This window comes from Paroedura picta, chromosome 13 (genome assembly GCF_049243985.1).
Source record: "Paroedura picta isolate Pp20150507F chromosome 13, Ppicta_v3.0, whole genome shotgun sequence".
Classification (NCBI taxonomy): domain Eukaryota; kingdom Metazoa; phylum Chordata; class Lepidosauria; order Squamata; family Gekkonidae; genus Paroedura; species Paroedura picta.
This window is the reverse complement of record NC_135381.1, coordinates 14,373,605-14,388,436: the sequence shown is the minus strand read 5'-3', so window position 1 is coordinate 14,388,436 and position 14,832 is coordinate 14,373,605. Positions and strand designations below refer to the sequence as shown.

Here is a 14,832-nt window from a genome sequence, read left to right as displayed (position 1 = left end):
CGGCAGTGCTCAGCTCCTCTGGCCATTTAAACTCTGCCAGTGGTGTGGATGCAACACAAGATGATTAAGGGGCTGGAGCGTGCCTTCCTATGAGACTAGGACTTTTGAGTTTAGAAAATAAAGATGACTGAAGGAAGACTGAACAAAAGTTTATAAAATTATGCTAATAATTCTCTCTCCGTTGTACCTACTTCACTGGGCTGTTGTTGTGTTTGTAGAACAGGAGACGGGGAAATGACGTCAGAAGCAAATTTGTGACCTCAGTAGGGAGGAAAGCAGGGTAAAAATATCTAGATCAGTCGGCCGATGATTAAAAGAATGTCTCTCACCCTCCCTGGATCTAGCCAGATAAAATGAAGCCTTGATAATAACTGGATGTCCCATCTTGTGTGTATCGGTCTCTTTCAGGAATTGGTGTTCCTACACTGTCACCAGGACGGTTTCCTGCCACGTCCAAAATGGAACCTACCTGCAGAGAGTCTTTCAGAGCTGCCGGTGGCCCATGGGTTGCACTGGAGGCAGGTGAGGAAAGAGAAGCATACTCCACACTCCTTTCCCAACCGCACCATTCCCTCTCCCCTCTGAGTACAAACATACAAGGCCTATGGTGCCGTGGGAGCCCCAGGGAGGACTTAGTACCCAGTGCTGCTTGAATCTCCCTTGCCTCCCTTCACGACGAGAGTTGCGAGGTCTCTGACTCACATTTTGGGGTTCGTTCTCAGGGCTCTCAGCCGGCTCACTCTCTCTAGGCCTTCTGCGAAGGCTTCTGTTGGGTGAATGACTGAACACACAAATTGGAGATGTGAGACAAACATTGGCACAGACTGCTCGGTTAACAAGTTAGGTTTAGTGCATAGTTGATTTTCCAAGGGCTCAGTGTATGGGGTGACCGAATAGTCTCCCTCTGCAAAACAACATGATTGTGACTGCACAGATTCGCAGAGGCCACGCACCCCTTAATGAGGTGTGAACGAGCTACCGTTAGCACCACTCCATTTCCACGACCTGATAAGCACCAGTGAGAGGCCCGCAGGATTTGTTTTGCTGCGGAAAGCACGGAAGAGGGCTAGTAAAATACGAGCAGGCTTTGGCAGTTGTGCAGACCTGTTGTTTCAGTGGAGCAAAATGCCAGCTCCTGAATGTGATTGGGGTGCAACCCACCAAGCTATTTCCCATCTGTTGCAGGAATGTGAGCATTGTACTTTCCAAGGAGATGTGACAGAGCTCTTGGTACTCTTCCCAGCTGGAACAGAGTGGATTGAAAATTTGAGACATTAGTATTTAGGGAGATTGTTCAGTCTGCCTGCATAACTATTGTGTCGACTTGGTTACATTAAAATAATAATAGTAGTAGTACTAGTAGTAGTAGTAGTAGTACTGCTATTCAGTGTGGCGCCACCAGACACTGCTTCTTGAGTCTGGGGTGCTGGGGATTTGGCGAGTCTTATTGTTGGCTTGGTTCAGGATGTCAGTGCTGATAAAATAAGATCGACCCATTCTCGTCACATGCTCCTTTTCAGGAGCGTTCCTTCTCCTAATCAATGTTTCCATCCCCTGTTTCCCTCCATGCTGTGTTAGATGTCCCTGCTGCCCTTGCCTCCTGAACTGGCTGTTTCTGTTTTCTGCTCCCACCAGCTACAGAATCATCGTCAGACCAACGTACAAGCAGGCCTACAAGACGGTCACAGCTCTGGAGTGGAAATGCTGTCCAGGACACACGGGGGCAAACTGTGAGGCAGGTATGGGATCAAGACAGATGTGTCTCTGCTTCAAGGAGATCATGTGTCCCATCCAACCTAGTTCTAAGCCTTAAAGGTCATCTTTGGACCCCAATCTGATGGTCCAGGCCAGCTCAAACTCAGAAGGTAAGTAGGTTAAAGGTAAAGGTAAAGGTATCCCCTGTGCAAGCACCGAGTCATGTCTGACCCTGGGGTGACGCCCTCTAGCGTTTTCATGGCAGACTCAATACGGGGTGGTTTGCCAGTGCCTTCCCCAAGTAGGTTAGTCCTGATTAGAATTTGGATGGGAGTCCACCAAGAAAGTCCAGGGTTGCTAATGCATAGGGAGGCAATAGTAAACCAGCTATGCTTGTCTCTTGCCTTTTGAGACACAGTTTGTTCCAAACATTCTTCAGGCCTATGCAAAAACGAAAGGCTGAGGGAGCTGTGTTGAGATCTACTGGAAGTATTTAAGGCAGGGAAAACTAGAAGTGTGTTTTGCTGCTGTGTGTGTGGGCTTCTAGAGGCAGGATTTATGGAGTTTGGGATTAGCCTGTCAATTTATGTCCTGTGGGTCTGCAGAATGTGGCGTTATAATTTATTTGGTGCCAAGTTCATGGTACTTTGCTGAGTTACCTAATAAGATTCTGTTACCTGAAATGGATCCCTCGAGGAGAATTATGGCGAATTTGAATATATATTAGCAAGAGGCATGGTAACTGCAAAATCTTTCTTAGATATAAACCCTTTATAAATAAATTTGTCAATTTAATGTAGAAATTAATAAAAAGGAGACTCGATGCGGAGACTCGATGATTGAATTGTAGTCCATGAACATCTGGAGGACCACAGGTTGACTACCTCTGCTCTAAGTGACAGCCTTTCAAAGACTTGAAGTGAGCAATCATCTTCCCCCCCTTTAAGTCTTTGAAAGGTTGTCAATGGTCCTGTGCTCATTGTAGATGGGCTTGTGCTCATTGTTGATGGTCCTGTGCTCATTGTAGATGGTCCTGTATTCATTGTAGATGGTCGTATTCATTGTAGATGGTCCTGTGCTCATTGTCGATGGTCCTGTACTACTTGGAAATGGATGGAGTTTGCTGGGGTTGAGTGAAGAGAGGCTGGAGGAAGTTGTTCTTAACAAAAGGCACTCGTCCAGCTGTGAATAGGTCCCAGGTTTCAAACAGTGACATTTTCCATGACGAGGGAAGTTCAGGGCCCATTTTGGCCGAGGTGAAGGAAGCAATGATTCATGAGGGGGAACTGGAAGGATGCATCCCATCCCTTTCCCTTCTCTTAAACCAGGAAGTCAACAGGAATGGACCCAGATGAGAGGACAGCAAGGCCAGGTAGACTTGGAGCATGCAAGTTCTCCTCCTGACTGTGGTGGGAGGAGGAATAGAAGAGCCTATTGGAAAGAGCGAGGGCAGTTGGATAGGGAAGCAGGGAGAGGTTGCAATGTCACATTTGAAAATCAGAAGGTGCTAGGTGTAGCAAGTCTCTTGTAGCGAGTCTCTTGTGGCGCAGGGTGGTAAGGCAGCAGAAATGCTGTCTTAAGGTGTCTGCCCATGAGGCTGGGAGTTCGATCCAGCAGCCGGCTCAAGGTCTACTCAGCCTTCCATCCTTCCGAGGTCGGTAAAATGAGTACCCAGCTTGCTGGGGGGTAAACGGTAATGACTGGGGAAGGCACTGGCAAACCACCCCGTATTGAGTCTGCCATGAAAACGCTAGAGGGCGTCACCCCAAGGGTCAGATATGACCCGGTGCTTGCACAGGGGATATCTTTACCTTTAGGTGTAGCAAAGAAATACTGACTCCCACGCCTAGGCATCCATGTGAATAAAAAAGGGGAAAAAAAAGATAATTCATGCAAATAGGTTGGATTTGCTTCATTAATTCAGGTTGCAGTTTCTGGGTAACCTCAGTGCAAAATGTTGGAATGGTATGAGCAGGCTAGCAAGTGTCCTAAGCCAGTGGTCCCCAACCTTTTTATCACCGGGGACCACTCAATGCCAGGGACCACTCACCGGGGACCACTCAACGCCTTTTACTGAGGCCCGGTGGGCGGGGGGGGGGTAGTTTACTCCTCTACTCTCAACCACTGCCCTAACGCTCTCTGATCGCTATGGTAATGTTTAAACACCCCTTCAAAATAAGATACAGACACGCCACAACAATGAAGTGTGTTGTAAAGGGCTGGGGGGGATGAAGTAAAGAGCCGGGGGGGGGGGGGGGGAGAAGGCGTCCTTCAGGGCCCACCTCCAATTAGTTGAAGGACCACATGTGGTCCGCGGCCCACAGGTTGGGGATCGCTATCCTAAGCAGTATGTAGATGCAGTCGTGTTTGGAGCAGGGGAAGATAAGGGTTTTAAAAAATACTGTTTGAAAACGTTGGAAAAACTTTGGGACTAAAGTGTGCCTGGGAAACGACAATGCATTGGAGGTCATTGTGCAAAGAGCTGAGGGATTGATGGTGCTGCTGGGTGGTGGGGAGTTTATAAGCCGTACCCGTCGCTTCAGTTTGGTTCACACACGTAGCCGAATGAAGTGACAAGAGACCAAAGGTATTCAAATGTACAGGACCACTTCAGATTGCAGGGGGAAGGTCACGTTTTGGAACCCAAAGCTCCCTGCCAATGGATTTCAGATTTTTATCTGTAGCAGTGTGCATGCACATGAAAGCCTATACCTTGAATACAACGTGGTTGGTCTTAAAGGTGCCCCTGGACCCACACTTGGTTCCCTGCAAACCGAAAACCCTGCACAGCAAGCAAAGAGTAATATCAGCATATCTTTCTCCCTACTGTGTTAATTTTCTGTTTGCAGTGATGTCTTTTTTTTAAAAAGAATGTTTGAAGCTGAAACCTGTCATTTCCAAAGTGGCACAAGCCATTCTCCCACCTTTTATTTATTTATTTATTTTTTCACTTGGCTGCTACCTTGTTCCCCCAATATGTGTGAGCCAGGCTGTAGCTAGGGGCTAAGGGCCATAGGAAAATGCCGTGCACAACTGCGTGGAAAAGGGAGAGCAACAGGCGGCAGGCCCAAGTCATAATAGAGGGCAGCCAGCCAGGAAGCGAGGAATGCTCCGTAATAAAGAATGGACACCTGGTGTGAATTCCCATTATTGTGAAATCCTAGCCTGTAGATAGATATTCCCTGCACTGAACTTGGCAGAGCTCAGTGGGAAATGAGAAACCAATGGGGGGGGGGATTGGAATAAAGGGCGGGAGGGCAAAGGGGCAGGGGGGATGGTGAGAGGAAAGATGCAGAAGGAGAGATTCAACAGGAAGAGGTGGATGAAAAGCCCCCAGTGTGGCCTGCAGTTGGACAGTGAATATTTTCATGCTATAAACATCTCTCAACCTCGTCTTGCTGTTTAGGGGTATGTGTGAATGTTGTCAGCAGACAGTGGAAAAGAGCAGGGTTTTTTAAAAAAAAGTTAATATTTTTAAATTTAATGTTAAATATAATCATATTAGCCAAAAGAAAACAAATGACCAAAATAAAGATACAAGAGATTAGGAATATCATCAACAAGGGTCTTCTTTTATGCTACAACAACAGTGAGGTTGGTATGGGCGAAGAACTGGAAAGCGAAGAAAAGAACAGTTCTTGGAGAAAATGTAGTTATGTTTTACACATGCTATAGAATAGGCTTTCTCAACCAGGCTTTCTGATGCCGTTTTTTCAAATATTGAGGGTTATATCCACTTCTGGATATTGCGGGGGAAAGGTAGGATCACTCCAGATCAATCATGTATATTGCAGAGGGAAAATTTAAAGTGATCAAAATGGAAATAGAATTGAGTGTAGACGAAAGGGATTTATTCCAACTGAGACTGGGTAAAAAGCCCTGTACACACTACAGCTAGCTCTCCAGATGTCCATGAACTACAATTCCCATGAGCCTCTGCCAGAATGATACTAGCAGGAGTTCATGGGAATTGTAATCTTTGGACATCTGAAGAGCCACAGTTTGGCCACCCCTATGGCTCCACCCTAAACGTCTTCAAGTATTTCCCAATCCCAAACTGGCAACCATACCCCCAAGTATCACCCCTTCGCTCCAGGAATTTCCCAAACCAGTGGGAAGGTTTCAAGCCTTTCCTTTTGAATTTTCTTGACAGAAATGCACCTCCAAGCAGTTGTTAGCCATGGGCATTTGGTTTTCCCTGTTGGGGGTAAGATCAGCCAAGCCAATTTCTCTGAGGAAAATGGTGCAGAGGGAAGGCATGATGCAGTTCTGGGGAACTGGCCAACATCCCCAAGTTGTTAGTCAACATTTTGAATGAGCAGCACGAAATGCCCACGGTACCAGCTTGCCAGGAAGCAAAAGCTTTTTCTTCTCCTGAAGACTTTGAACTGGAGTGAAGCAGAGCATGGCGCTTGTTACTTTTATGCCTTCTGTGCTTAGTTGGAGGTAGAATTATAAGTCTCGTCCTCTTTCATCCTCCACCATGTATGTTGGAAATAAGCAACCTGTGGGGGATTCTGTGTGCCTTTGTGCTGCATCCAAGGGTCTATTCAGATGGACTTTGTAAACTATTTTGGGTGTTGGTTGCTAATGGATTTTTAATGCCATTTCAAACACAATCACTTGGGAACCGAGAGAGCAAAGCACCCTACACATAAAACTCTTACGTGAATGCTCCGTAAGATTGCCAGTACAAAGGCCTCTGCATTTGAAGCCGTGATGACAGGGAATTAGAGAATCGTTGCCATGTGGATGCAACCCAAATTCAGCCTTTCTGACCATTCCGCAGCCGTTATATCATTGTTAGCCCTAAATAATACTTCAAGCTGAAAGAAAACAGAAGAGAATCAAGTGTTAAGAGTGTCCTACCCCCTAGTCCCTTCTGACAGGTTTTCCCTGCCTGGCCAGGGATGTGTTTTTCTAGGCCTGCTGCCTGCCTTTCTATGACAATATTCTTTAATCCCCCACCCAGTGACCCACTAAGATGATTGCAAGAGGAAGCCATCCGTTGTTCCTCCCTTGCTAGGTCAGAGGCACTGCCCTCTTCTAGATCCTGTCCATCCTATTACCCGGCACTGTTTTCCTGCCTGTTGCTGTCATCTGGCCCATTCTCTCTTCAGACGCATTACGAAAGCGTTCTGGGCAGAGGGGATACAATGACCCCTGTTAATTCTGGCTCTTGCAGTAAGCTTGAAACAGCCCATGAAAAACACGTTGCGCTCTTTAAAATCATTTGAAAACCATCTTTCCTTCTTGCTACAGTTTGTCACTCCCTGTTCCAAAAGTAGGTTACATATGATATTCCCTATTCGCATTTTTAACACTTCTAACACACAACTCTGGTCTGGCGGAAATAGGTTTTAGAGGGTTTTTTTTTTTGCCTAATTTGCCTACCCCTTGACAGGAACAAGGGGAGGGGGAATGGTGTAGCCTGATGTTCTCAGATCTTGGAAACTCAGCAGGGTCAGATGGAAGACCACCAAGAAAGGCTCTGCACAGGGAAGCTATTAAATCCACGGGTTTTAGGAAAAACACAGACAATTCAGCTCCAAACAACCATCTCCTTACTAAGCACAAGAACATCAGGCAACAAGAAGCAACACCGGGGAACTTATATACATGTTTGAGGCTCCTGCCAAGACACTCGATTGGTCCTTAACGGAGGCCTCTCATAGGTCCATTAAATTGTCCAATGAGTGATTAGGAACAGGGGCTTGGTGAACTCCATTCAAGAGTCCAGGATCCCAGTCCCTTGCTCCAAACTCGCCGTCTCAAATTGTCAAATTTGTCTCTGACAAAGACCCAGAGGTAACCATTTTAGTTGCCAGAGTTTTAACTAAGATGCTTTTATAATATGCTGCCTACCTTGTATTTTATCTTTTATAGTTTATTTAATCATTTTACAATCTGTTTGGTTATGTAACCCCATGGCCTATTTTATTATTTTGTTGAAATTTTAAAACCTATTTTTATATGTCTTATACATATTTTTATGCCAATAAAAGGTTACTGACTGACTGACACTGACTGACTGAAATTGTCAGTGTGTTGTAAATGGCTGGGGGGGATGAAGTAAAGGGCTGGGGGGGGGAGAGGGCGTCCTTCGCGGCCCACCTCCAATTAGTCGACGGACCACATGTGGTCCACGGCCTACAGGTTGGGGATCGCTAATCTAGTCCAACCCATTGCTCAATGCAGGAACTCACAACTACCTGCCTAGTAGTGACTCTTCTGACAGTGTGTAGCAAGCATTTTTACTAACTCCTGATATTTGAAATCCCTTTTGCTGGAAATGTGAGGGACTGAACCTGGAATCTCATACCTGGGCTCTTCCTTTTAACTGTGGCCCACCCCATTATTTTGGCTTGCACAGGGGTGAGTCAGTGGGTGCAGCTAATCTCATTGGCCTTTCAGCCCTTGCTCAGTTCCAAATGTGGTTGGCAATTTGTGATATTTAAAGTAGGAGGACAGTAGGCAAAGTCAGAGATCAGGGGGCAGATGGTGTTACTGCTATACTTTCGTATGTTCATGGGTCCTGCCCAATTTTGCTGACTCTGAAGAAAGTGAATAACTATTTTGCTAGGTCAAGGGGTAGACCCTAGTGGGTTTCATTGGTGTGAAGTCTAAAATATTTTGGTACGTTAGGCCCTGGGCCTGAGAGAACAACATATGGGGTCATTGGGGTGGGTGGGACGTTGGAAAAATGCCTGATGGTTGACAGTGCAAGCTGCCGACCAGGATCCTGGGTTTTCACTTCTTCTCATCTACAGAATTATGAGGTGGCCTCAAACTTCAAACTTACCCTGTTAAAACATGCCAGGAACTATTCAAATGTTTTCCTGCTCCAGGCCAGTTTTTTAAAGTTCTTACAGGGAAGCTGAAGACAGCTAAGAGCCTGCCCAAGATCGCTGAGGGCCAGGGGTAATGTTTTGGTACCTGAAGAGAAAAATACTCCTTGCATTGACTCGTACACAGCTCTCCTTTATTTGAGGGAGGCTGGTTTCAGTAGGGACATTTCTCATCGAATTGTGCTACTCTTTGTTAGTTCTATTTGTTTGTTGCAAGGTTGCCAACTCCTGAAAAAATTGGAAGAGATTTTTTTGGAGATTTGTGGGGGGTGCTTGAGGGGGAATGGACTTCAGCACAGTATAATACAATAGAATTTTGCCTATGAAAGCAGCCATTATCTCCAGGGGAACTGATTTTTGTAGTCTGGAGATCATACTAGGCTTCACCTGGATTCTGCTGCCCGTCAACAGCATGCACAATGTACTCAAGTCTACCTGTGTTGGTGGGCAGTCCTCTTTGGGAGAGGTTGTATCCCGAAGAAAGAATGGAGAGTCCAATTTAAGCAACAAAAGGGACCTGAGTGTGAATGCTGGTGAATATTCTCATCTCCCACGTCTTATTCTCTTGCTCCTTTTTCCTCCATCGGTACTTTAGTGGCAGAAGTAACCCCGGAAGGGAGAAAAACAGACTGTGTTGACAGATTTCAGGGACACAGACCAGTATGAGGTCCAGTTTCTTCCATGTTGGCCGTTATTTTTTTTCTTTTTAATTGAATTTATTTAAAATGTAAACCATTTTCCTGATGTACAACAATAGTAGTTAAAATCTTATCTTAGCCATTGCTTTGTATACAAGGGTTGTGTGGAAATTCTGGTGGTGGGGTCTCTGCGGGGAGTGCAGCAGGGTGTAATGTCCTAGACTGCACCCTCAAGAGTAGCCATTTTCTCCAGAGGAACTGATTTTCCTCACTGGCAGTCTTCAAGCAAAGGTTGGATACACACTTTTCTTGGATCCTTTAGGATGCTTAGGGCTGATCCTGCGTTGAGCAGGGGGTTGGACTAGATGGCCTGTATGGCCCCTTCCAACTCTTCTATGATTCTAGGATTCTATGATTTTGGTAATCTGGAGATCACTTGTAATATTGGGGATCCCCAGGTGCCACCTGGAGGTTGGCAACTCTGTTTGTATATGACTGCAGGAGAACAGTTATTGAACCCACGGATCTGTTGTTAATGCCATGGTTAATTCTAGAGGGGTTACGTAATTTCAAAGGATGAAAAAAAAATAGCCTGTACAAGAAGTGAGGATTCTCTTCAGGCATCCGGTGAATGCTTAAGCATCAATAAATCTGTTAGGCCTTAAGGTGCTATGAGATTCCTTTTATTTTATTGCTATTATTTTTTGCCGCCGCAAAAAGACTAACACGGCTATGCCACGGGAATTTATATGTAAAAAATGCTGAGATCTTTCCTTGAGTGGAAAAATGAATAAAGAGACAGTTTCCCTTAAGGGCTTGTCTGGTAACCATTCAACACTTTAATGACAACCTCTAAATATACACATAGTTTTGTGCAGAAGGTTTATTCTGCTCCGTATTCTCTTTTGCGGTAATTCTGATTGATTGCTACAACTCTGGTCAGCTGCTACAACTCTGGTCAGTTTTAAAGGGTAGGGTATAAATATTCTAATAAAGGAATTAAAAATTTAAAAACTGGACGGGCATTTTTGAGAAGAGGACAAAAGGTGAACCTCCACTTGACCAGTTCGTTTTGTTAACCTAGGTAATAATAATAGTTGAGGCCGGGGCTGATAATATAGATCAGGGGTAGTCAAACTGCGGCCCTCCAGATGTCCGTGGACTGCAATTCCCAGGAGCCCCTGCCAGCATTCGCTGGCAGGGGCTCCTGGGAATTGTAGTCCACGGACATCTGGAGGGCCGCAGTTTGACTACCCCTGATATAGATCTATGCCCCCCCTGGGATTTGGGACCTGAAGTGAACATCATCAGGACCTTCTCTCCACCTGCCAGTAGTGGGAGGGGGGGAAGTTGAGTTGCTGATCTCCACCATGTTGGTAATGTTAATGTTTAATGTTTTTGTCTTTTAATGGGGACTTAGGATACTGTAACCCACCATGAGCTGTAAGGGAGTGGCGGGAAACAAATATAATAATAATAATAATAATAATAATAATAATAATAATAATAATAATAATAATAATAATAATAATAATAATAATAATAATAATAATAATAATAATAATATAATAATAATAATAATAATTTGTGCCTCCTCTCTAGAGTTCTCCTCAAGGTTACTTGCAAGAAAAAAATTATAGAACACAATCCTAAAAATAATACATTAACAATATTAAAACTAAACAAAACAGGTTTCAGAGTGCCACTTCTACATCTTCTACCCATTTTCCCGGTTCTCTTGGGGGTGGATTGCTGCACTTGCAGCTGCCAATATTAATACTTGAGAAATGAAATAAAGGAGGTAACTGAAAGAATGACCAGCACATGAAAGAAAGAAAAATCAGTATTGGTTAATATATCTTAACTAACATCAGAACTCAGTCATCATATATAATGATGTGAACTCTGATGCAGTATAACTAGGCAATTTGAACCCTTAAACAATTATTTATTTTATTTATTCAGTGAATCTATACGCCAAAATGAATACCCAAGGCGACTGTCCGAGTAAAGTCATAACATATGATAATTAAAAAAAATAAATAAAACCTCAGTAAAAATGCAATATTTTTTTCTTATGATTTTAATCACATCCCTTCAAAGGCTTTCCAGAATAAATATGCTTTCATATGCCACAAAGCAATTCTATTTCCTAGAGGAGGGAGTTTCATAGTTTAGGGACTACATCTGAGAATACCTTACTAATTGCCAACAGCCAAACCTCAGCCAGCATGGATTACTATTAGGAAGGGACACAAACTGGCTCAGAAACTCATATTTGTGATGAATTTTGGCCAGTTTGTAGTTCGCTAAGCGAAGTTCATGGCAAGTCAACTAGCACAACCTTCAAGCAGTTCATGGCAGTTTGTGAATGGATACATTTCCAGGCAGCCTGTCTCCATTCAGTCTAAATGTTGACCAAGTTTCAAAGTAAAGAGGGAGGCAGTTGGAGGGCATGTAGAGGAGCATCCTCTGATTTTGACATATCAAGCTTGAACAGGATCCATTCTATACACTCCCGAACCTGCACCTGTCATTTCCCCAGAAAGCATTTTCCTAGGAGCACCTTATTTATGGGCTGTAACGTGGACCTTCTACATCCAGTCCTCACCACACTTGGAGGACAGGGAGAGGAGAGTCATCTGGAGATCCCCTGAAAGTTTCGTGTCTCTAGCCCACTGGGAGGCATTCTACTGTATCATGAACTTTGTGAACCCAACCGTTTTGCTTGGTGGCTAACAGTTTGTGGTTCAAAAACAGGCATGCCATAAAGAAGAAGAAGAGTTGGTTCTTTTATGCCACTTTTCTCTACCCGAATGAGTCTCAAAGCAGCTTACAGTCGCCTTCCCTTTCCTCTCCCCACAACAGACACCCTGTGAGGCGGGTGAGGCTGAGAGAGCCCTGATATCACTGCTCGGTCAGAACAGCTTTCTCAGTGCCGTGGTGAGCCTGAGGTCGCCCAGCTGGCTGCATGTGGGGGAGTGAGGAATCAAACCCGGCTCGCCAGATTAGAGGTCCGCACTCCTAACCATTACACCAAGCTGGCTCTCTGAACATTTTCCTGGTTCATGCCCTATTTACCATAGGCAGCCACTCTTCTTGTTATCTGAATTCAGGACTGTTTGTACATGGGAAGCAGTTCTTCAGGTACTTTGGACCTGAACCTTTACAGCTTCAAGGACCACCATTTTGAATTAGTCCCAGAAACAATTTGGAAGGCAGTTGGCTGCTTATGGTATCATATTTCTTTAATGTTCTGGCAGCTGAATTTTGTGCACGCTGAAGTTACCAGATTGCCTCTGAGGCAACTCCTCACAGAGTTCTTTATCGTAGTCTGATTTGTATTCTACCAAGGCATTGGCTATCAACCTTCTCCTGCTGGTAAAATTAGCCTGAATGCACTGTTTTTACTACTGGTTTATTTGCTTTATACAAAGTGTGCTTTTTTTTTCACTGAGACTCAAGATGGATTATAAAATGTAAAGAACAGTTCAGTCAGATTGCAAGGACCTGCAGTAAGCATTGCAGTCGGGTTAGGATTTGGAATACACTCCCACAGACTGCCTCGTCCTTCAAGGAGATTACAGCCTAGCGGATTGTGTGCTGAGCGATTCACAAATGTCTTTTTTCTTTTGCCTTTTCAGAGAGCGTCAGTTACCTGGACACTCAGGACGCTGGGCATGGAAGCACCTCTTTGCGTAGGTTACCTGTCCGACCTGCAACCTATTCAGGTACAGTCTCTAGGAAAGCATCCCCTCCTCCAATGAGTTCTATGCAGTGTGCAAGCATCCATGCATTGTTTTAGCTACTTCTAGAGATCCCTGTTCCCCCAATCCACCAGAAACAGCATTCATACAGAACTTGAAAGAAAACATACCACATTAAAATGAGAAAGAAAATTCCATGTGTCAGTAAAAAACAGCACAAATGGTAATACATAAAAAAACATAATAAAAAGGTAAAACGAGCAATCAGCAGTCAAATGAAAAGAGATGTCATTAGGGTTGTAACCTTCCAGGTAGTCGCTGGAGTTATTCCACCATTGCAGCTGATCTCCCCACAACAGAGAACAATTCACCTGGAGAGGATGATTGCTTTCGACGGTAAACTCTATAACATTATACCCCATTAAAATCCCCCCCTCACCAAACTTCAAATTCTTCAGAGCTGGCGATCCTATAGGTCAGGGGTCGTCAACCTGTGGTCCTCCAGATGTTCATGGACTACACTTCCCATGAGCCCCTGCCAACATCTGGAGGACCACAGGTTGACTACCCCTGACCTATAGGTCACGTACTTTGAATGCTGGACCAGTTTTTAGTCTTGGGTTTTCCGCTCAAGCTTCAGCTGGGCGGTCCATCTCTCTCTCTCTCTCTCTCTCTCTCTCTCTCTCTCTCTCTCTCTCTCTCTCTCTCTCTCTCTCTCTCTCTCTCTCACACACACACACACACACACACACACACACATACATACACACCACATATAGGCTTAATTATGCATATGTTCCTCCTTCACATTAGAAAATTATTTTACGTATTAAAAACAGTTGATTACACAGAGAATAGACGACAGGTGCACCCACAGACATTTCTCGTCTGATAATACTAGAAACATGCAGAACCTGGTTGCATCGCCCCCCGTATACACTTTAGATGGAACAGTGTATAAGTATTTCCATGGCAACAAAGGCATAGGGTCAAGCTAAATATGTTAATGCACAGTATAACTTTCTGTAAGTGGTCCCCAATCTTGATCTTCACAGTCTGTAATCATGATCACCATGGGAACGTGCAACCAAATGGCAGCTGCATGTTTCCCATAGCAATTCATTAGAAAAAACTGCAGGGGCTTGATAAGAACATAAGAGGAGCTCTGTTGGATCAGTCCAGCATCTTGTCTCACACAGAAGCTGAGCAGTTATGCAGGAGGGCCGTCAACAGGGAATAGAGGCCAAGATCTTCCCCAGATGTTGCCTCCTGGCTCCGGGATTCAGCGGTTTAGTGCCTCTGAATGTGGAGGTTCCCCTCCGTCACCATGACTAGTAGCTACTGATAAACCTCTTCTCCACAAATCCATCTAATCCCTTTTTAAAGCTGTTTATTCCTGTGGCCATCACTACATTCTCTGTCAGCGAATTCCACATTTTAATCACTCTCTCTGTAAAGAAATTTTCTTTTGCTCATTCTGAATCTACTGCCAATCAGCTTCATTTATCGAGTCCTAATATTTTGAGGGAGGGAGAAACATTTTTCTTCGTCAACCCTCTACACTCCATGAATAATTTTATAAACCTCGATCATGTCCCCCGTTAGTTGTCTCTTTTCTAAACTGAAAAATTCCAGGCTCTTCAGATCCTCTTAATTTGGATTGGGACTTTTAGCCTTCCCTCCTATGCCATTTTCCCGATACCAAATGGCCCAGGGATGCATTATTTGTCACTCTGGGATACTGCCTGTGCATTGAATGACACCCCACATGGACAGCCCAGAATTGGGCACTGTTACAGGGAACATGCAAGTCCCCATTGGGATCATGTGTTAAACATAATGTGCATTTGGCCAACACAGAGTCATAATCAATATTTATTTTCTTGTTAAATTTATATCGCGCCTTTCTTCTTGAGACACAAAACTCAAACTGGGTTGCAACCA

General features: G+C 44.5%; 1 protein-coding gene across 4 annotated transcripts in view; it reads left to right on the top strand.

Moving 5' to 3' along the window:
• Positions 1-14,832, top strand: part of EMID1 (EMI domain containing 1) — a 67,209-nt gene that overhangs the window by 15,426 nt on the left and 36,951 nt on the right. For all 4 annotated transcript variants that reach the window (XR_013226120.1, XM_077307221.1, XM_077307219.1 and 1 more), the window contains exons 2-4: positions 409-522; positions 1,636-1,739; positions 12,826-12,912. Coding sequence is in view for 3 of the 4 variants with exons in the window: in XM_077307221.1 (XP_077163336.1) it covers positions 409-522; positions 1,636-1,739; positions 12,826-12,912 (305 nt within the window). In the remaining variant the exon portion in view is untranslated. The remainder of the gene's footprint in view (positions 1-408; positions 523-1,635; positions 1,740-12,825; positions 12,913-14,832) is intronic.